Source organism: Sardina pilchardus, chromosome 12 (genome assembly GCF_963854185.1).
Source record: "Sardina pilchardus chromosome 12, fSarPil1.1, whole genome shotgun sequence".
Lineage (NCBI taxonomy): Eukaryota > Metazoa > Chordata > Actinopteri > Clupeiformes > Clupeidae > Sardina > Sardina pilchardus.
In genome coordinates, this window is record NC_085005.1 from 3,743,452 (window position 1) to 3,765,444 (window position 21,993).

The window sequence follows — 21,993 nt, forward strand, 5'->3', positions numbered from 1 at the left end:
CACCAGATACATGTATCACTTCTGACGCTTAACACTTTTACAGACTTGATTTTAATGAACATTTAATGGCAACTGTCCAACGATTATATATTTCACGGATAAGTAAATGTTTCAAACTGAACAAGCTCAAGAACATGCCCACAAGATAAACTTAAATCATTACATTCCAACAAAAATGCCACATTTCAGTAACAAAATGAGTTGTGCTTTAAAATAATAATCATAATAATAATGATAATAATCATAATATTGTATATAAAACTAAAACCAGAGGACAATGCTATCTCGCATGAAATATGGAAAAGATGTGATCTTAATTTGCTGGTCCCATCATTAAAAAAATGTATAAAGTAGGACTCAACATGGTGAAATAAAAGCAAACTGTCTATAAAAGCAAACTGTTTTCAAGATATACACATATGTCAAAGTATCGTATTACTTACAATACCCAAGTCTAAATTGTATTGCTCTGCAAAATGATTCATCTCAGATGACTACCATTTAAGTTAACTAAAATGATTGTTAATCATTAGTGATATGCCTAGGAGTGATTAAAATAATAATAGGTACATCAGATCTATACCGGCAACTTTTGTTACATTTTGTGTAGTTGTTTACATGTCTGAAACCCATGGTACCTTCACATGGATATTCTTCATTGCAGAAGACCTGCGGAGAAAAGAATGTAGACATATACTTTTGTTAATAGAGTACCGAGGTCATGATTGTCAAGGCAGCAATTTCACTGGATCTAAACAAACCAATCTAACCATAGAGGTGACCATGGTGGTGGCTTTCTATATTTATTAAATGTTTTAAGTTTTAAAGACGGTAGTACATTTTCGTTCCACTGTAGGAATCTACAATACATTCATGCCAACACAAACACATTTGTGACTACTCCTCTTTGAAAGTTTGTTAAAATCTAGTGACACTGCAGTCATGGAAACAGAATGTCACACTTACTCTATTCAATGGTATGCAAACAAACAAACTCAGGATATAGTATTAATACTTAGATTAAAATGTTTACCTATTCACTGGCTTATACTTACATTGTTTGACACCAGTGTTTGTTTCAGTTGATTCCTTTGTACTGTTGGAGATGCTTCCATTTCGTCCAGATCCCCGGAGAGCGAGTGCATTCCCCTCCATCTCTTTCTGATCAGCTAACAGGTCTGCTCTCTCAGGCGTCAATTCAGGTATCTCTACTGTAAGCTCATCGTTGGTACCCATAATTGTTTGTACAGAGTCAGGAGTGTCAGCCAAATGACTTGTGACTTGTCTTTCAGGAGAACTTCTGAGATTCTGAGAGTGCTCTTGTTCAAATCTAAGACCGAGCATAAGGTCAATGTACAAGGCATGGTCAGCATCAACAAGTGCTTTGGCAAGACAGACTCCATCCGTCAGAATATCTACTTCCCACTGTATCTCTGAGATGCACTGTCTGAAGAAAATCTTCAGATTTCTATGACATATAAATTCTTGGAAAAAGATAACAGCACGATCTGACCACTGCCCATCATCAGCTGGCTTGATTCCTCGCAGTAAACATGGATAGATTACTTTTGGCAGCCTGGCCAATTGAGCAGGCAGAATTTTCAGTTTGTCTCGGTTTTCTCGTAGAATGTGTGTACAAACTCCATAATCTACAAGATTAATCACCACGGATGCACTGTCAACATGAAGTATCTCTGCCCGGCACCATTTCTTTGTATCTTTATGCCTGATCAGGCAGGCAGCTCCAGGAATGAGGTGTGAATCGGGTAGTGTGCTTAGAAGATCTGGTAAGCTCTGTAATGTGTCTGACACAGCAGTTGTAATCACGTTGTGGTCTTGATCCTCAAGAGCAATGTAAAATTCTCCTGGGTTGGTTACAGCAGCCACAAAACCCGAGTACTCTTGCCCTATTGTAACAGGATCCATGAACAGTGTTCGGGGCCGATTTTCTTCTTCAGTTGCAGACTCTTTTGTCTGTGTGAGATGTATATGAGATGTGGACTCGGGTGATCTTTTCTTTTCACCATGATCATATGGTGCTCTTTGTTGCTGAATTAGAAGCTCATTCATGAAGATCTCAACATTCCAAAGCTCAAGGGCTTCTGAGTAGGATACAAACAGTAATTTGATAGTTTGACCAACTAATGGGCTGAGAATTTCTTTTAACACTGTGATGGGTGCACCACATCCATTCCATTTACAATGGATTGCTTGTTCTGGCATCCGACCAACATCATCACGAAGATGTTTGATACATCCCACTGATGTCTCCTCTGTACTGCCATAATCGAGGAACTGAACTGTACATCTTTTCTGTTCAATCCAAACTTGACGCACAACTGCTCGACACCACTGATCATTTCTGCGGGATTTAGCCAAGCACTTTAGACCTTCAACCACATCTTTCACTGAGACAAAGTGGCATTCTGACTCACTTTCATCAATTAGATTTTCAAGGGCAACAAGTGGTGCAACGCTACTCTTAAGTCGGATGTAAAGCTCTCCATTCTCCAAAATAGTCAGGATATTTCCTTCCTCAGTCTGTCCCTCTCTGGCAATCGGCTGTGGAATTTCTGCTGTGTTCTTTGCAGGTGGGATAGAAGAGAACTCTTTTTTATTGGGAACAATATCTAAGATGGAGGGGGCTCTCTCAGGAAAATGTGTCCCAAGACTCATTGAGGTCACCAAATCAGGAGGATTAACTTGCAAAGCAGTGGGATTGGTGTACACCTTGGTTTGTAATTTCTGGTGTTGCTTCTTTGTTTTTCTTTGCATGACCACATATCCATGTCGTTTGACATAAGTGGTGCTCATGCGTCTGATCCGTCCTGAATAAGGTTGCCGTTTCAACGGACTCTTCTCTTGGACCACCATACCGTCATTGGGGTCTATGAACTCTGTTTCAGTGTGTTCCTCATCTTTATTTCCACTTTCAGATTCGCAAGGATTGGAGCTTTCATTTGAGGCTTGGGTCACTTCTTTTGCCGTTTCAGCATCATGCTCCGATTGCTTGAATTCTTTCAGATCCATTGTAACTTCCCAAAGTGTCCCAGTCTGTCTGATAAATTCCACCTCCAAAGGTTTGTCCTTTAGCACAGATCCAAAGGAGGGATGATTCACAAGTGAATGTGTCTTAACAAGAGAGCATGGTATGCATAGCCTGGGCAGAGACAGAAACTCACTGCTTAGTCTATAAACTTTGCTCTGTTCAACAGTAGCTACATTTCCATAGTCAATGAACTCAATGGCATAATGTCCCTTCTTTGAGGCATCAGTCACAACTGCACGGTAAAGAGCACCATCTTCTTCAAATTCAGCAGCAAGAAGATCACCATTGTGTAGTTTGGATTTGACATTTTCAGCCTTCTCTTTAAATGACGAGCAATTGAGATCCTCGCCCATTTTAAGTATGTTTGCTTCATCCTCTTGCATTTGGATAAAGAAATTGTTAATTGAATTCACATGAGAAGCAAACCCAACACCCTTAAAACCACACCTCACCCTGATTTCAGGTAGAGAGTCAAGTTTTGGAAGCCCCATGTCAGAGTCTTGACTTTGGAGGAACTGTTCAAGGTCCTGTTTTTTACTTCCAGTTGTTTTGTTTTCTGGCTGTTTTCTGTGGGTTGTTGGACTTGTTGGACTTGTTGGACCCTCCATCCTCTTTGTTGGACTTCTACCTTCTGGGCGTTTGCAGGACTTATCATAATCACTCTTGAAGACCTTTCTGCGCTCTGGCTTGTCAGGTGACCTTTTGTCGTGCCCAGGATTATGTACTGCTTTGACAGCTGTATGGTTCTCACGAGGTGGCACTCTTTCAGTATTTGCATTATTAGTGACAGAACCCTTCTCTCTTTCTTCATGGGCAGCAATGACCGCTCTGATTTCTTTATTGATGTGGGTGTCACCATCAAACAAGTCAACACTGAACGTTCCATCACAGTCTTTGCCCATGAATGTAGCTTGACATGGCTTATTTAAACTCATGTTCTCTAGCCAAGTATTCACCTCTGCTAGGATTTCACCTTTGGGAACATTGACAAGGCTACACTTCAAGGCTTGCATAGGAGCCATTAACACATCTCCTTTGCTGTGCTGCAGAGGCTTAACATTGCTTTTCTCAAGTATCTGCTTGTTTCCATAATCAACAAAAAACACATTTAGAAGTTCATTACAGGACAGGACAGGCTTACTGATCCCTCGGTACCATTTCCCATCTTCAGAGTATTTTGCAAGACAAAGGCTTCCTGGTTTGACAGCAGAATTAGAACACAGTGTTTTGCCACTCTCTTTTGCAACTTTTTCCATGAGATCTTCGATAGCCTCCGAATTTCTGCCCAGCTGGCAATACATTTCCCATGGACTTGCCACATGAGTTACATAGATTTCCTCTTTGCTTCCATGTGTGAGGCCAAAGGAAGAGTACATAAAGGAAACTGGGTAAGCTGTTGGGATAAGAGGTTTCAGTGGCTGGACCTTCACTGCAAGACCTTGCTTCACAAGAAATGTTGTTGCTTGTTCTGAAGTTGTGTGAAGGTCAACAACATTGCACAAGCCTATATTCTTCACATATAGCTCAGCATGAATGGTACACCTCAAACTCACAGACTTCTCAAAAACAAACTCTTTGAGTGACTGGCTTGCTTCATTGCTCCATGATTTTCCATCTGTAGGTTCAATCAAATTGTACAGGCTACATCTGAATGACTGCCCTTCCAGCTGATTGAATTCTGGAGGAAGTGTCTGAAGGTTGGTCATCTGCTCTTGTATGACAAGTCCATAATCCACCAGGGCCACTTGACACTGAATCAGTTTTCTTGAAAGTAGGCAGCCCCTGTACCACTTGCCATCCTCTACAAGCTTCACTGCACAAAGGACTTCACCTGGCATCAATGGCATCTCATGTGTCTGGTAAAACACCTGCATCTCTTCCATCAGTTTGGTCAAATTGCTAATCTGGCTCTCACGCTGGCACCAAAAATCTGAAGGGGAAGCAAGATTGCAACACCGCACAGTTAATTCCTCCCCAGGCTTGAATCTCTGCATCTTCAATTTGTCATGGTTTGGAATGCAAGGGTTTTGATTCTGTGCCTTTCCCTTAATTGTGCATTCTTTTTCAATGACTTTCTCTGTGACTTTTCCCGGTGTTCTTTCTCCAATTTTTTTATTCAGACCTTTTGGCTTCAGGGCTTTTGTCTTATACTTTTTCAAATCTTCTCCCACAGAAGAGGACGACACAGTTGTTGGTGTGTATTTCCAATACAGTGCTATGTTTTCTTTTGTCATGCGGAGTCCCACGCTGTCTTTGTTCAGTGTGCCGATCTCATGCAAGTCCACAAGATATCGATCATTTGTTTTGTGGATGACATGTATTTCAAGGGCTTTGTTTGACACTGTACGCCTGAAGTATTTTGTTGCATTATCAGTCCAAACATCTTCCACTGGAAGCACATGAGCCAAAGCACAGCTCAAAACAAATTCTGGTTCAGTGGTGAAACTCTCAGGTAGAGTTTTAATAAGCCAACTTGGCACCTTTTCAGTATTGCCAAAGTCTGCAAAAAATACTTCAGATCCATTTTCCAGAATGTCAGTGACTATGGCACGGTAATAGTGTAGATCCTTCTCATACATTGCTAAGCAAAGTGTGCCAGGCACTGGATTTTCAAGAAGGTCCTCTTCCTGTTGTAATGTACTGATATAATCAGCCAATGTGTTCATCAGGTTTTCAAAGTCTTGATTTCGCTTTGCAGTTCTTATCCAGAAGTTACCAGGGCTGAGAACATGTTCCACATAACCTTCAAACACTGCACCTACTTCAAAGTCTTCCTTTGAAATATTGCTTGGTATAATCTTCGTCTCATTTGTGCACCGTAAAGGAATGATCATGCTGTGATCGTGCACTTTACTTGTCTGTGCAACAACATCAGGAGTTGCCTCTGTTTTGCTCTCTGGGGCAACTTCAACACCACACAGTGTCACATGATAGAAATTCTGTTCCTTGTCAAAGCCATTGATTTTGACACTCAAAGCACTGCCAAGAAGTCCCTTCATGAGCAAATCACGCTGTTCTTTCTTCAAATCCTCATTTTCCTGAGTGGCACTGGTCAATGCACACGGGAAAGCCATGATTGGTTTCATCAGGAAATCAGAGGGAAGTGGACAGATATTTCCTACTTTTATCAACTCACAGTATCCATAGTCAACGAACAGAACTCTAACTTGGGAATTTACTGGCAGAAACTGCACGTAGCCTCTGTGCCATTTTTCATCTTTGCCTTTGACTGCACAGAGCAGACCTAGGTTTCCCTCAGGTGCATCCCTGATGTTTTCAGTCTTTGACTCGCACAAGAGTGCCAATTTCTCAGAGATCAACTTCAGTTCTTCTTCCACACAGATCATCTGGCAGTAAAATGCACAAGGGTTAACTGCTGCACTCAGTCGCACCGTCACTATTTCTCCAACTGTCTGCCTGTGACCACAACATGAGAGAATGTTCTCAACACCCTGAACACAAGGAGGTTTGAAAGATAGTCCTTGTCCTATTTGATTCTTGATCAACAGATCAGGGATTTGTTCACAGTCTGGTCTAATTGGAACTTCGGTCAGCATTTCCACAAACAACAGAAAAGTGCCTGTATCAACAGATCTCCCAAAGTTAAGTCTTGATAAATCATTAGTGACATCAGGTGATTCAAGTATGAGGACTTTGTGTGGCAGTAGGGCATGGATGTAACCATTTATGAAACTGCCTATCAACGAGGAGAAAAACTTTCCGGTCTGTGGTGTCCAACTTTCGCCTAGTGGTAACACATTGGCAAAAAATCCACAGACAATCTTAGGGGGAAGCATGAGTAACTCCTCTGAAGCACAGGCCAAATGGTTGTCACTCACTGACAGGACATTTCCATGATCAATGAGAAAAACATCAAAGAGATCCTTTTGCTTGTTTTGAACTCTTCCTCTGTACCAACGACCAGTAAGGTCATCCTCCACCAAACAAAGTCTTCCCACATTCACAGGTCCCCTGACTTTCTCCGCATTCTGAATTTCTACTCTCAGTATGTTGTAGTCTAACTCACAAGTTGACACATACTGACCCTGGAAGTGCACCAAAATGTCTGCGGGGTTGCAGTCAACATGTGTCAATTTGATTTCCACAGACCATTCAGCACTTAGAGCAGTGACCTCAGGACTGTCCTGTGACCTAGAAAGACAATAAACAAAAGGTTTCACATTAAGCTCTTCCTCCTTTTTGTTAAATAAATACATCACAAAATTAGCGTTATATAATATCCTTGTAGTGTCTTGATTCAGTCTCATCAATAAAATATAAACCAACACAGCAAACCAGAGTAAGGTAAGGTGGTCTGGTCTGGAACTAGAGCAATCCTTAGTTGCGAGCAGGATATAAAATGAATACCTGCCACACAGGTAGATTTGATATTTGGTGAGAAATTGGTCTCAGAGTACCACCGGTCACACTGGCAGGTAGCATGCAATGGTTACACCAAACAAGCCATATAATAAAATAAAACCCTCAAGTTTCTTCTCCATTTTTGTTTACAGGATCAAGCTCTGCTTGTTCTCTGTTGTTTGCTATTTCAATAGGAATAGTATGCAAAACAATGCATGAGGTACAGGTCATTTTACATCACATTTAAGCATACAAATATTATGTCCTGTGTGCAATTGTACATTAGTTGTACATTAGAGCTTTGACTTTTGGCTTCGAATCATATTCGAAGTTCGTTTGTTTATTAATATTAAAATGTGAATATATTCAAATATTTATTAATAATATTTTTGACCATTAAATGCCTCCAGTGTTTCCCACACATAGACTAATTTGTGGCGGTGCGGCAGATTCAGCACCGGCCACCAAATGTTGCGCATTATTCATTTTTTTTTTTACGCTATTGAAAAACACGCCGCATTCGTTAAGCTGAATTTCCTTTCCCTGCTCTCCCTCCGTCTCCCCATCACTCACGCGTCTGCCTCTCATACACACAAACACACAGCCCCTCCCTGCCAAGCATAATGCATAGAAGACAACTAGCTAAATTATTGTGAAATCCGGTTAACATCATTAGTATGCTGTACACATTTGATTAAAACTCTTGAATTCAAGCAATACATTTAAGTAGAAAGATTTTAAAGTAATGGTGTTCGCTTCATCATAATTTAATTTGCTATATGTCTGACTAAGTCACTACATAATAGGCGCTAACAGAGCCCATTTACAGACATTCTCTGGCGCTAACCAGGACGCTAACATCAGCTACAGGAGCCCAGACGACTAGTAATAGCAGAGAGGGTTAAAGCGGGCTTTATGTGAGCTCGCGATTCCCGACTTTTAATGAGCTCGCGAATCGCGACTTCACCAGGTGTAAGGAAGCCTCTGAAACTGCCCATAACAGGTTAGAATGTTAAGGGCTGCCTAAAATTTGTTCGAATGTCATATTTTTTTTTCTTCTAAAAAATCGAATCATATTCGAATAACGAAGTTCGGAGTCAAAGCCCTACTGTAAATATTTTTGACCAATTTGTATTCTCATCTTCTAGTATTTTATCTGTTTCTATTGGACATAAAAAGAAAATATGACTAATTTGCATTTTGCTCTTCACAGCTTCTCCAGCAGCTAGTCCCTAGCAGCAGAGATTTGCCATTTTTGTAGGTGTAAGGAAAAACTTTTTCCAAGCAAATTCATTAGAATATTTTGATTGTGTTATTGCAATATTTCCTTTTAACAAATCTATCCACTTTTCTCTTGTAATGTCAATTTCTAACTCTCATCTTTCTCTTACTTCAACTTTTACAGAAGTTAGTTTTTGTAACGTTTTTGAAAGATTTCTCTTACCTGTATTCCTATTGTCAAATAAATATTGCACTAAATCATTTTCAATAATGGATTACCAATCAGAACTGCATTTCGCAGATTAACCTGCCATGCAATAGAAAGTCATGTTTATGATTAACTGGGGACTGACAATGCAGACCCAATTATCATCCTCACAAAACATGCCAGTCTTGCATGTCACATATTGATATCTACAGTGGCGTGCGGTGGGGTCTGTGGCAGGGTAGGCAGTGGCCATTCACATATGTAAATTCCATCCGTACACTCGCAAATATTACTATATTTTCATGGTAATACTCCTTCTACTTAGTCATTTCACAGAATCAGAGGCGTCACTAGGTGTGCAATTTTTTTTTCCAACCTACGGGGGTCCGGGAGTTTCTCCCCGGGAAATTTTGAAAATTGGCCTGTTAAAGATGCAGTTTCAACGTAGTTTGAGAAGGAAAGGGAGAAAATTCGTTGGGGTCCTTATCATCATATTTTAATAACAAATAGCCTAAAGCTAATTTCCCTCACTAGACCTACTGGTATTTATGGGGGATTAACAGGGGGGAAATCGTTTTAACTGAGACCCAAACCTTTTTTTCTGCCCGTGACATGAGGAATACCTTGTGCTTTGTTGGCTTCTTTAGTAGCTATCACGCCGACCTGCTGCAAACGTGACACATCTTGATCTTGTAGGCTACTGTTGATGAAATATAACCTCGTTTTCTAGCCTCTCGGTGTACTTGGTCGATCATGGTTATTCGTCTGGGTTTTTAATTAGCTAAACTACATAAATCCACCATTGATTTGTAATTGTATGCCTCCTCCCTGCTGTTGTCCGAGCTGATGTCCCGAGCCCCGTTGAGGCCGGACTGCCATTGGCTTATCTGCGTTCGAAAGGCAGCGCTTGGCGGGAATAAGCATGCTTATCGATGCTCATAAACTTTCGCATGAATCATGTAATACGCATGCGCAATTTCCGAAATTCGCAGCATTGAAATGAATGGTGAGGATAGGCAGAGACCTTACAAGCCTACCCTGGCCTTTGGAATCCAAGCAAGCTTCGGGACGGCTTGCTTGGGCGTTCCCACGGTAACCAGGCATGTTTGCTTTGCTGCGTAGTTCAGTGTTGTGAATCGCTGTTTGCGTAAGCCTTCACGTTTGAATTTTTGACCAAAAATAAGACGTACATTTACTTTCTAGAATTGAAATTGCATTCTAATTGTATTGTTTGTGACTTCAGTGTGAGCTTTTAATAATATTTTTTAAAAATATGTGTCGTCCTTCTTTTTAAAATGAAATTTACTCAGGGTAGGCACTGCCTACCCTGCCTACCCTGACCGCACGTCACTGGATATCTAAAATTCAGAATACATGTGCATGTGTTTTACAGTACACCATATCAGCTAGGGATGTCACCATTAGAGATTTTGGTGGGACGATAATTGTCTGAATTCATGAATGTCACGATTCCATGACTATTACGATTATTTTGTGTGAATATTTTTGACAACCGCACTAATGTATGAAATCACACAAAGACATTCTTTAGAGCACAGGTGTCAAACTCAAGGCCCGCGGGCCAAATGCGGCCCGCCACATCATTTCATATGGCCCGCGAGAGCTTACAGGGTCTGATACAGTATAAGCCCGCGAGAGCTTTAAAGGTCTGATACAGTTTTTGCGTAGGCAATACACTGCAATACAATGCACGCACGTGAGACTGACAGGGAGGCAACATCAACCACCTTCCTCTATGATCAGTGTAACTGGCTACATCAGATGTGATAGCAACGCGAACGTGTGAAAACAAAATAGACCAGTATTCTAAACTATTTTAGCGAACGGAGCGCCTAAATTACGCGCTCGGTTTAGCCTGCCTGTGAAACGCATGATTGTTTGAAGTGCGTGTGGTTCTTTGAGAGGGGAATCGATGTAAGTTACTTTGATTTCAATTGGTAGTTGTAAACTACGTGATACGTTTACGTCTACGTTTAAAAAGCATACATAATTGTGTGTAGTCCTATCAAAAAAAAATCCAGCTTCAAAACCTTGCTAATCGAGCAAATTGTTGGCCAAAAGTGAGCCTATTCCGACCGAGAAAAGGTGCATTCAGATCAGGAAAGCATAGGTAGGCTAGAAGTTTGTTGTAATCCTGTTGCTTTGCATTTTCATTTCGGTTCAAAACGAGCAACGTAGAATCCACACAACACCTTTCAACTTCAAAGAAAAAGTCCACCGGGACCGTTCGCTTCTACTGTATGTGTATAGAACGGTGTAGTGATGCACTTTTTGACATGTCAGTTTGTTTGCATCACTGGCTAGATGTAAAACTGCATTTCGTTACTGGTATTTCGCTTGTGCAATGACAGTTAAGTTGAATATACTCAAATCTAAAAAAAAAAATCCATGGCGTGACCTCTTCCTGACTGACCAGTGACCCTCACTGAAAAGTCAAACTGTATGGAACTGACAGAGGTTTTTGTTTTGTTTTTACAAACATAACAATAATAAAAAGAACATGTCATGCTGATACCTTTTGCTCTTCTCGATTTTAGTTTTATACCGATGCTAAAGATTTTGTGGCTGGTGCTACAAATCTTATAGTTACATCTGGCCCTTTGAGGGCAACCATTGTGCTGATGTGGCCCTCGGTGAAAATGAGTTTGACACCCCTGCTTTAGAGGTTTTGATCTTTAAAAGTTGTTTATTGCTGTTTTTCACAGTAAGACACTGCATAGTAATAATAAAAGAATCACTCTGCTTAGTAAACTATAGTCAAATGCTGTAGTCTCTCCTGATAATTTAACACACCATTAGAAAATTGATGTTCTATTTCCAGTTTGTGCATTCTTTCTAAATTATGCCACACACACACACACACACACACACACACACACACACACACACACACACACACACACACACACACACTTATGGCTAAATGTCATGTTTCTAGGCTATTTCATACAGTTTGAATTCATATAACGATTAGGCTATTTTGTTAATGATTTATAGTATTTTATGGTGTGCGTAATTAGCCTAAACTATAGGTAAGAATATTTAGTAATTTAACTTTTATTTAATTGTGATGTGTAGGTCTAATTGAGTGCATATTTGGTGTCTAGGTTAGCCTGGGTTTCCCATACTGCCTTGCACGGTGATTTCTTTCACGCTGCTAAGGCAGTCTGGAAACTAACGCCCCCATGTTCGCCTGATGTTGGAGGCCAATCACAGAACAGGGGAGAAAGCAAGACCATGAAGAGCTATGCAGAGACGCATTTGATTGACATCCGTGGCGCCCAATGAACGGATCTGGGCATTTTTTCAAATACGAGAAAATGAACGTCTGGTTGCCAGACCACGTCTCATTTGATTTGGTCTAATTGAGTGCCTCTCACTTAAAGAAATACGTGAAAGTCTAATAGTTTTAGGTTTGCTGCATAGTAGGCTACATAAGGATGTGTGGATGCAATGCTTTGTGTTTTCTGTGTCATCATTAGATAAAGTAATTTTCAAAGAGAGGATCTGCGCCTGTAAAAGTCGCTGTTGTCCTTATAGGTGCGTAGGCTCCTAGCAAATACTATATTAAAAAAAACTCCGTCTCTGATGGAGCTCGCTCACAAAAAGTATAATCCAAAAAAAACGAGAGTTTACATTAAAAAAAAACTTTTGAACTTTGTGTTTTGGATTATACTTTTTGTGAGCGAGCTCCATTCCTGTTTTTTGATCATTAGATAAAATAAATAATAATAATAATAAAAAAAATAAAATAATAAAAAAACAAGTCAAAGGAAATCTTTCTGGGATCATAGAAGAGATAAGTGTCTCTCATGTTCCTTTATGATTTTGGTGGGCATTGTCTATGTGAGCACTACTCACATAGACATACTACTCAGTAATTCCAGATGTAAAATGTCATTCAACCCCAACAGTAGGCCTAAATGAACTAAATCTCTGATCCTAGGTAGGTACTTGACAGTTAAGTGTGCAAATCAACTCAACGTTGGCATAGTATTATTTGTTGTTGCTGGTTAGCCTCAGCATCATCAACTAGCATGTATTGCTGTTTTGGCATGTCAGCTGATTTTGTGTGTGTGTGAGGAAAGACACAGGCTAGGGGAGGCACGCCTTGTTGCGAACACACGCCTTACTGCAAAACAACACTGTCATTCTTAGAAGTTTAATTGTAGGGTATTATTATGCACAGTTTTTTTAGGAGGCTTACAGAAAGCATTGTTGAAAGAGTCTCGTTGTTCTTCTGTCAAGACAAGCAGCACTTTCTCTTTAAAGCACCATTGGTGTAACTTTATTTTGGTTCCGTGCGGGTTGTGCTAATCTGTGTATGGTACCGGATGTACGTTTTTATGAATGTTAATGGAAAGGCGGTGTTGGGAAGCCTTCACGATTTATTAACCGCAAAATTTCACATCGTGGTTAACTCATTAACTGCCATTGACGTCTTTAAACGTCAATTTAGACCCATACGTTGACTGCCATTAGCTGCGTTTCCATTACCCATTAAATTGCGCAAATTAAGAGTTGCGAAAAGAAATGTGCTTAATGGAAACACACACATTTCGAAAAAACTCACATGTTTCGATAAAAAGTTTTTGCGCTCGGGTGAGGTGGTATTTCGAGCGTATCGAAATTTGTATATTTCGCAAAACTGCACTGGAAACACTTTTTTCGCATCTGACGAGTCACGTGATCCAACAAACGGATGTTAGGAGGAACGAAACCGATGAAGAAGACTGCCGACAGGAAGTGGCACCGGGAGAATAATGTAAAACAATATTTTTTTTTTCATTAAAAGTGGCTCGTGTCATTCTAAAATGTTGAATCCACAGCTGTGAACTTGCCGACAACACTTTCTCAAAAACGCTGCATAGGCTACGCAACCGCTCAACTAGTTTTGTTTACCCATAGCAACAACGTTGCTATGCTTTGCTGGTTTAACGTGATGAGAACGGTGCTGAAAGAAATCTAGATTCTAGTTTTAGAAACTAATCAACTGGGCTGATCTACGAAATATTCCACTGACATGGCTGTGACATGATTTAAGCATAGGCCTACTACAACAAACTCCTGTGAAATATGTCATTTTTAATTTTATGTTTCTGCCCCACCAAAACGTAGGCCTCCTCCGCTGATGGCTTAATAGCCTAATGACTGATAATCAGCGTGCCGTGGTGGCAATTTGAATGCATTTAGTGTAGGCTAAATCCCTATGGCTAAATCTGGGTAATGTTGATAACCACCATGTCTCCTAATGACTTACAGCACGCGAGAATACACGAGATTTTAATTAAGTTAGCCGAATGTAATGGAAACACCGCAATTGCGAAAATTGTGATATTCGACATTAAGACAATATCGACAAAGTTTTTGCGCATATTTGTAATGGAAACGCAGCTATTGACGTCTATAGACGTCAATTGCCGTTTTCAATGGGGAGGGCTCCTGGGTGGGCTTGGGAACGATCTGGCAGAGTTTCAGGCTTGTAAACAGACTGCACTAGCGATCCGAACCTCTAGATGGCAACAGTGCCATTTGGATCATTAGTATCTGCCTAGAGTGCACAAGTCATGCAGAGACAACTAGCAAACACACTGAAGATCGACCACAGTGGATCTAGTTTGCACGCGATGCAGGGAATAAATATGCTTACTTCTTACATCAAGGATGGAAAACACGTGAACGGTATGATCCATTTACATTGGATATTGCGATATAGACTAACAACAACCTTGTTAGTGCTAGCTTGCTAAGTCTAGCATCCTGTTCAGAGTCTTTAGCGACCATCAGAGTCCCTAGCAACCTTGACGAGACTGACGAGATAACAGTGCAATCGTGGTTGACATACTACTGAAACGCTAACGTTAAAAAGTTGATTTTCACAAAAAGATCGTTTTCTCCATGTTTTGGTCAAAAACAGGTGTTTTTAGCAAAACTAACCCATGTTCTACTGATGATTACTAAAGAACGGAAAACGATAGAAACATGCCGTTTTTTCCTGGTGAAAGAAGAGAGTCTACTCTTTCATTTGGTACCTTCGGTGTTTACATAGTCATAAAGCTCACCGTTTGGTGGATCTTGGAAAAACAGTAAAAATGCTGTAAAACGTCTGGCAGTATGGAGCGCTCTGCACTGAAAATCGCTGGCAGCCAATGAGTTAATAGTAAAACCGGTTTATCGTGACATCCCTAATACAGTAATTTCCCGCATATAAGCCGCATTGTGTATAAACCGCAGGACAGTGTTTTATACCATTTAAAAGAAACAAAACCATATTAACACCATATTAACTGCCCCCCTGTATTAACCTCATAGCGGAAGAAAATGTGCAAAATCAATGTATAAACTGCGGCTAATAGTTGGGAAATTACGGTATCACCGCTAGGGCAGGGCTGTACGCTTAGCTTTTTCACTAGGAGCATAGGTGCTCCTAAATGAAAAGATTTAGGAGCACAGAACAATTTTTAGGAGCACTATGAAATTTCCTTGAAAACCTTATTGCCTTAAAGGAACACTTCACCATTTTTTCATATTAAAGTATGCTATTCGCTTAAGACAAGTTGATACATACCTCTCACGTTTCAATGCATGCCGTCACTGGCTCTGGTGCGCGGCACAACTTTGATAACACTTAGCTAGCCCAATGCATTCATTAGGATCCAAACAGAGATGAAATTAGAAGTGACCAAACACCTCCATGTTTTCCCTATTAAAATACAGTTACACGAGTAGTCACACGACCAAGTATGGTGAGACAAAATAAAACGTGGTGCATTTATAAGCAGGTAAAAGGGATAACTATATTGTGTGGCGGAATAATATTGGGAGCACTTAAGACTGCGCAGTAATATCCTCACTCCAAAGTGAAACTGAAAGTGCAAGAGTGATGATATTGCTGCGCCACACAAATAGTTATCCCTCTTGCTTAGAAATGCACCACGTTTTATTTTGTCTCACCATACTTGGTTGTGTGACTACTCATGTAACTGTATTTTAATAACTCGTGTAACTGTATTTTGTTCGTCAACGACCTTTTTTTTCCGAGACTAAGACGAGACGATGACGAGACTGAACCAATGTCCTGAAACGCTGACTAAGACTATAATAAAATGCATTACTGTTGACGAAAAAAGACGAGACTAAAATGTTTTGCATGATTTAAAAACTAAGATAAAATCTCTCTTCTGTGGCTGCAACACCAAACTACATGCAAGAACACCGGAGATTTCTGCTAGAGTTAGCAAGCTAACTAACTAACTACCAGTGCCACAACACATAAGTTGCAGCTTCTCTCATTCATATACAAATCAACATCCCTCAGAATATCCACACGAAAATATTCAGCAAGTAATGTCAACTATTTAACTAGTTACACTGATGATGCAAAGTTCGCTAGCAAGCAAGCTAAAAGAAGCGAATATGGAATGTTTGGGGGGTATGGCGTTTAGCTGCATAGCGCCATCTAGTGTAGAGGAGTAAAACATTCATAGGCCTACTTTGGGTCTGCTGTGGACATTATTGGGGGGGAATTGAGATGTGTGAAACACATAGCTGAAACACTATTTGACTGAACTAGTAGCCTATTCAAAAGTATCTTGTTATATAAAAAAGACTAAAATGTTTTGACTAAAACTTGACTAAGATACCTTGAGTTTTCTTTTGACTAAAACAAGACTAAAATGATGAGACTAAGTCAACTAAAACTAGACTGACAAAAAATATATTTGAATGACTAAATATGACTAAGACTAAAAAGAACATTTCGTCACAAGACTAAGACTATGACTAAATTAAAAATAGGTGACAAAATTAACACTAATGGCCTGAGGAGGGCACAAGGTCGTTATTGTCTTCTACTTCATAGCCTTGCCAGGGTTTAAAATTGCCACCCGGCCGCCCGCCACTTGCCAAATGTGAGAAAATCTGCATTTGCGAGAATTAAAAGGTCATTCGCCATTAGCAGGTTGCTGACATACTTCAATGTAAACTTTCAGCACCGCAACAAAGCGTTTAGGCTGCGAATTTTGTCATCATCGCATATGTTGGTGGACTAGGTTTTGCATTTAGTGACCATCACAACCATGACCATGACAAAAACAAAACTAATTGGCAGTAGGCCTACCAGACATAGATTTTTGGGGGGCATCTATAGCACATTGCCTATCACTAAAAACCTATTAACATAACTGCATGGCCAATTTTTTTTTCCATTGAAGCCTTCATTTACAGGTGTGTGGAGTTGGCTCAAGAAATATTAAGCTATTTATAAAATGTCAGCTTATAAAGGCAATATCTACAAAATAAATAATTATTTTTTGATACTGCACTTAAATGGCCAATTAAATGCCCCTTTTCTTTAGACACTGAAAGCAGAATGTTGAATAACGTTTCAATTAGTTTCAGGAGGGGAGTAGCATTTGTCCAATGTGTGCATCATTGTTGGAAATCTGTCATCACGTTCTACAGTGTTTATTGGAACCATTCTCTTTTGCTAGATGGTATTGCCTCTGTTATTTCCTTAATATTACCTCCGCCGAGGAGGTTATGTTTTCATCGGGCTTTGTTTGTCTGTTTGTTAGCAAGATAACTAAATGACATTTTTAGGAAACGTCTGATGACCCTAGAACGAGGCACGGAGGTCTGCGCTCTCAGAGTGCTAGCAGAGACGGTTTAAAAAGCGAGACGACTCATATGAGGGTCAATTCCGGTTTCCCTGTGACGTACTGCCACTCCCATTTAGGAGGCAAACGGGAGAAATAAACCTTATCTTGGATTATGACCATTCCCTTAGCCCTACATTCAGCAATGCAAGTAACGAACCCATATTCTACAAGGCACACGTCTTACATTCCCACATTGAAATCGTATTTTCCAGCGAGATAAATACATAGAAAAATAACTTTGTTCACGACCTGTCCCACCTGACCTGACCTGTCTCCGCTAATTGCGCAGGCCACCTGTTATCAACGGCACACTGCTTCTGCTGCTTCTACATTGGTCTAAACCGATGATCTCGTCACTGATCACGCCCATTTAGGAGGCGGAAGTGGGCACCATTTCATTCCATTGAAAACCCCCTTTATGATTCATCTTAGTAACTATACGATCTTTGGTGCTAGGCCTACTGTTATGTGGGTATGGCGTCGCATTGTGCAAGGTGTCCGTAGCCTAATAGATGCGTTGTTGAACAACTTTCGGACCTCTTGCCTCGTAGCCTACAACTTCATCATATTGCTTGCATTTGTTGGTAAAGATTTGTGGTGTTACCTTGCAGTGCTACACTGAGGGAAAGGCATAGGCTACCTTGCAAATCACACGAGACTGACCCTCGTCAAGTCAAGTCAAATTCATCCTAAAGCACATTTTTGTATGTATTTTGGTTGAATCCAAAATACATCCACACCATGGAAATAGAACCTTTTTCGGAACGAGTCTCAGCACTAGTACCTTGCTTTCATCAATATCCATTTTGTTTATTTCCTGTCGCACTAGTTAGCATTTGTTGCTGCAGCTGGACTTTCCGAACTACCGCGTTCTCAACAAGTGAAACACGTGACTAAAAGGCCCTGAGCTTTGTGAGAACCGGGAAGGGAGAGCAGTGCTTGGGAGCGTTTTAAAACTCACAGAAGAAAATAGTAGCGTTTGTGATGCATAAATTAAATGACTCATAAAATTAAATGAGAATCGAAAGGGGTGAATCGAGATTGCGATTTTATAACGATTTATCGTGCAGGCCTATTGCACAGACATGGAACGTTATTCTAATTAAAGTATCGATTCTAAAAATGTGGGAAATCGTATTGTGGAAAGGCATCGTGATACCTTTCTAGTATCGGAACATTGTGCAACACTACTCTGAACTACTATTCTATTTATCTATTCCAGTGTAGCCTTCTGACATTTGGCCTATGTCATTCAATTGTGCCGCACATCATCAGGCGAGTAACTGAAGCACCAGACATAATTTGTGGAAGCAGACCATTAACTGAGTAACTGAAGCAGTAACGAGTAACTGAAGCACCAGACATAATTTGTGGAAGCAGACCATTAGCAACAAACTAGGCCTTATCGTGGACCAGTTTGAGAAAAGTTGAATTTTAAATTTTTTCTGCAATGTAAAAATAGTAAGAAAACGAAAGATCACAAGAGTAGGTGCTCTGAAATGTTACACCAGGCTGCACCTTAAATATAGAACATTTAGCCTAGCTTTCTGTACACATTTTTATCTCCTCTATAACCCCCAAGTGTGTAAATTGTGTTCTACACTGCAAACATAGATTAAAAAAGAAAGACTCATAAGAGTTCCAAAACTTTAGACTAGTTGTGCATATTCAGTTTATAGTTATAATACCTACACCCTAATTTCACACTGGTTGCTAGCCTACTTCAATATAAAACAGTTATTACCTTTGGTCTGGAGAAGGCACAGAGAACATGGTAGAGAAGTCGTATGTTCCTGTAAAAAGTAACAAACATTCTGTTATGGTAATACATATACAGTATTTCTCTACCAACAAAACTAGATGCGCGCGCAGACGAGGGGCACAAGACCTAATAACTAGCTGCTGTAAAGCTACTATCGGCATATTTTTGTATGCCACTGTTGTCTAAATGATGAACATCTCATTTCAGAGTTTATTTCTGACTGGTGTTCGTTTTCGTTATCAATAAAACATCGTTTTTTGGCGGTTTTGGTGTTTTTTGGTAAAGAAATACAGTACTTTACATTCCTGAACATTCTCTAACCATCATCATTTCGAATGGTGTTATTTTCGGCTCTAAAATACATTTTAATCTTTTCACAGAGAGCAGCTGCTTAATGGTGTTCATGGTGCTTTCTGCGCCTTGCTTGCATGCACATGTGTTTGTGACGTTGCATAGGAATTTATGTATACTCCAAACAGTATTTGACAAACTAGGCATGTCAAGAAAATCTTTCATGACTCACAATTTCAAATGCAAAATATTTCATTCAAGTTTCCAGCAAATCAGTTCAAAATTAAGCCAATTATGGTTCATTTCGTCAAGAAGTCTGTATGCTTCAAATCAATACACATGAAGGTAATCTTGACCATTCCAATATGGTGGACACACTGAAGCATTCCACCCAATAGAACAGAAAATGTGGTATCTAGGTTTCTCCAGTTTCTAACAGTCAAATGGCAAACTGTCTTCACATCATGTCAACGGCACATAATTTGGTTGGTCGAAATTCGTGAGGTGCTTCACTGTACCGACACCTACCGTAAATCTGTCTGAACCCCTATAATGTAAGCATGATCTCTTCAATGATGCTGCATTCCAGACAACTGGGAAGTCCAAAATGTTCTGACCTCCTACAAGAAGAACGGCATTGGAACGCCAGCCGAAGTGGGCGGTCCTACCTGCCAGGTTGGGGCAAATCAGTGTACCCCAACTATGTTGAGATGCAGTAATCTGAAGTGCTACAACAATGGCCGCGTCTAAATGTTTAGAAAGAGGCTATTGAAACCACGGCTGTGTTCAAAGTATTATGAGGTCAGTTACCTCATACCTTGTTGTCTTTGATTGGTTTAAATATGCAAGGAGGCTGGACTGCTGACAGTCAAATTGCTTTTTCAAAAACAAAACAAATTCCAACCTCTCACTGTCAGCCATGTTTTTCGTTTATCTCCCGACGTTGTTCAACTGGAACGCTTTGAGGTCGGACCTCGTGAGCGCCAAGTGGGATACATCAGACCTCCCAGTTGTTTGGAATGCGGCATGATATACAGCTATACAAGCATTGTAAAATTATTATTATTGCTCACTTGGCTGTTAAGTCATTATAAGTGATTCATAATGTTCTGCAGATTTATGTAGAACAGGTTTTGCATAAACTTGTTGCATGAAACATGATAGACTTTTGCACTGTGATTACCTTTCGTAAGTCAGTATCATTCAGTCACCACCACAGATCATCTAAAAAAGGCATTTAGTTAGCAATTAGTTTGGTCAGTCATCACACTTCTCAGGAACTTCTCAAATATGCTGCATATGATTAATAACTGCCTGAAATGACTTGTTCAGAATGGAATTCTGGGAAGACAGCAAGCTAACTGCTATGCTTCTTCACAGATGCAATGCTGGGCACACTATCGCATGGCATGAAAAACTGCAATGGCTGCTCACATTAGTCATGAAATCCTCGTCAACCTGTGACATTCCAACGTTGCCTAGCTGTAATGTCAGACCATCCAAAGTAAGCATCTAGTTGTTCATTGAAATCTCCAAAATAATATCCATATGTCAAACGAGCAATACCACACATCCATGCGAATACACCTTTTGTAAGGTTAGGATTTAAGCCAACCCTCAGCGGTGGGTTGATGATCTGACCAAGAGCTAAACTGAAATTGCTGATAATAATCTTTACTTACAAGTCTGTCACCTGCCGACCTGTTAACGTCGAGATATTCACGTGCTGGATACAGAAGAAATCAACTCTTCCAATTCTCATTCTCAAGCCTAAAATCAGACATACAATCATGTGTTATGACAAAACAGCTCCATCTTAAATAATTATGTTCTCATTACAAAGCTATAACAGTGCTAGCTGCGATGTTAGCATTCAACTTGTGTGGTGCACGTGATACATGCTAACGTTAGCTATTGACAAATTATACTAAACTAGCTTCATGTCAAACGTAATGTTAAGGCTAACATTGGATAATGCCGAACACGGTGAAGTGGTGACTGTATTTAAAATAGGCCATTGTCTCGTGCAAGTAAAAATAGTTTAGCGTTCGTTTCACTGACATTAACTTAGCCTACAGACTAGAAGTTAATGCTGTTTTACGTTACTGTTACTAGCTTGCTAGCTAATGCAAAGGCACATGTGCTCGTTAAAAAGTTGCAAACTCAACTGCTGGCTACCATTAACTCATCAGCAGAACAAACTGGGAATGCAATTTTTGTCCGAACTTCAGCTTCATCCAAAAGACAACACATAGATACCTCTTCGGACGAATTCCAGCCATGAAAGATGAGAAACTGACTCCGACAGAAAAGCATGCATAAACTGAACTTGAGTCAGGTCAGGTGGGTGGAGTTCATAGGCAATAGTTTATCATATCCAGGGCTCTGACTAAGTATTATTAATCTGCCACCTGCCGGA

The 21,993-nt window shown here is 40.1% G+C and overlaps 1 protein-coding gene across 1 annotated transcript; it reads right to left on the reverse strand.

Moving 5' to 3' along the window:
• Window positions 1-32: 32 nt before the first annotated feature.
• On the reverse strand, window positions 33-21,918 carry tdrd15 (tudor domain containing 15). Its single transcript, XM_062551295.1, has 7 exons — window positions 21,834-21,918; window positions 21,257-21,344; window positions 20,758-20,798; window positions 19,266-19,314; window positions 7,095-7,201; window positions 1,056-5,954; window positions 33-669 (listed from the first exon to the last, which is right to left on the reverse strand). The coding sequence occupies exons 4-7, from the start codon at window positions 19,292-19,294 to the stop codon at window positions 656-658; spliced, it is 5,049 nt and encodes a 1,682-aa protein (XP_062407279.1). The 5' UTR covers window positions 19,295-19,314; window positions 20,758-20,798; window positions 21,257-21,344; window positions 21,834-21,918; the 3' UTR covers window positions 33-655.
• Window positions 21,919-21,993: the final 75 nt, after the last annotated feature.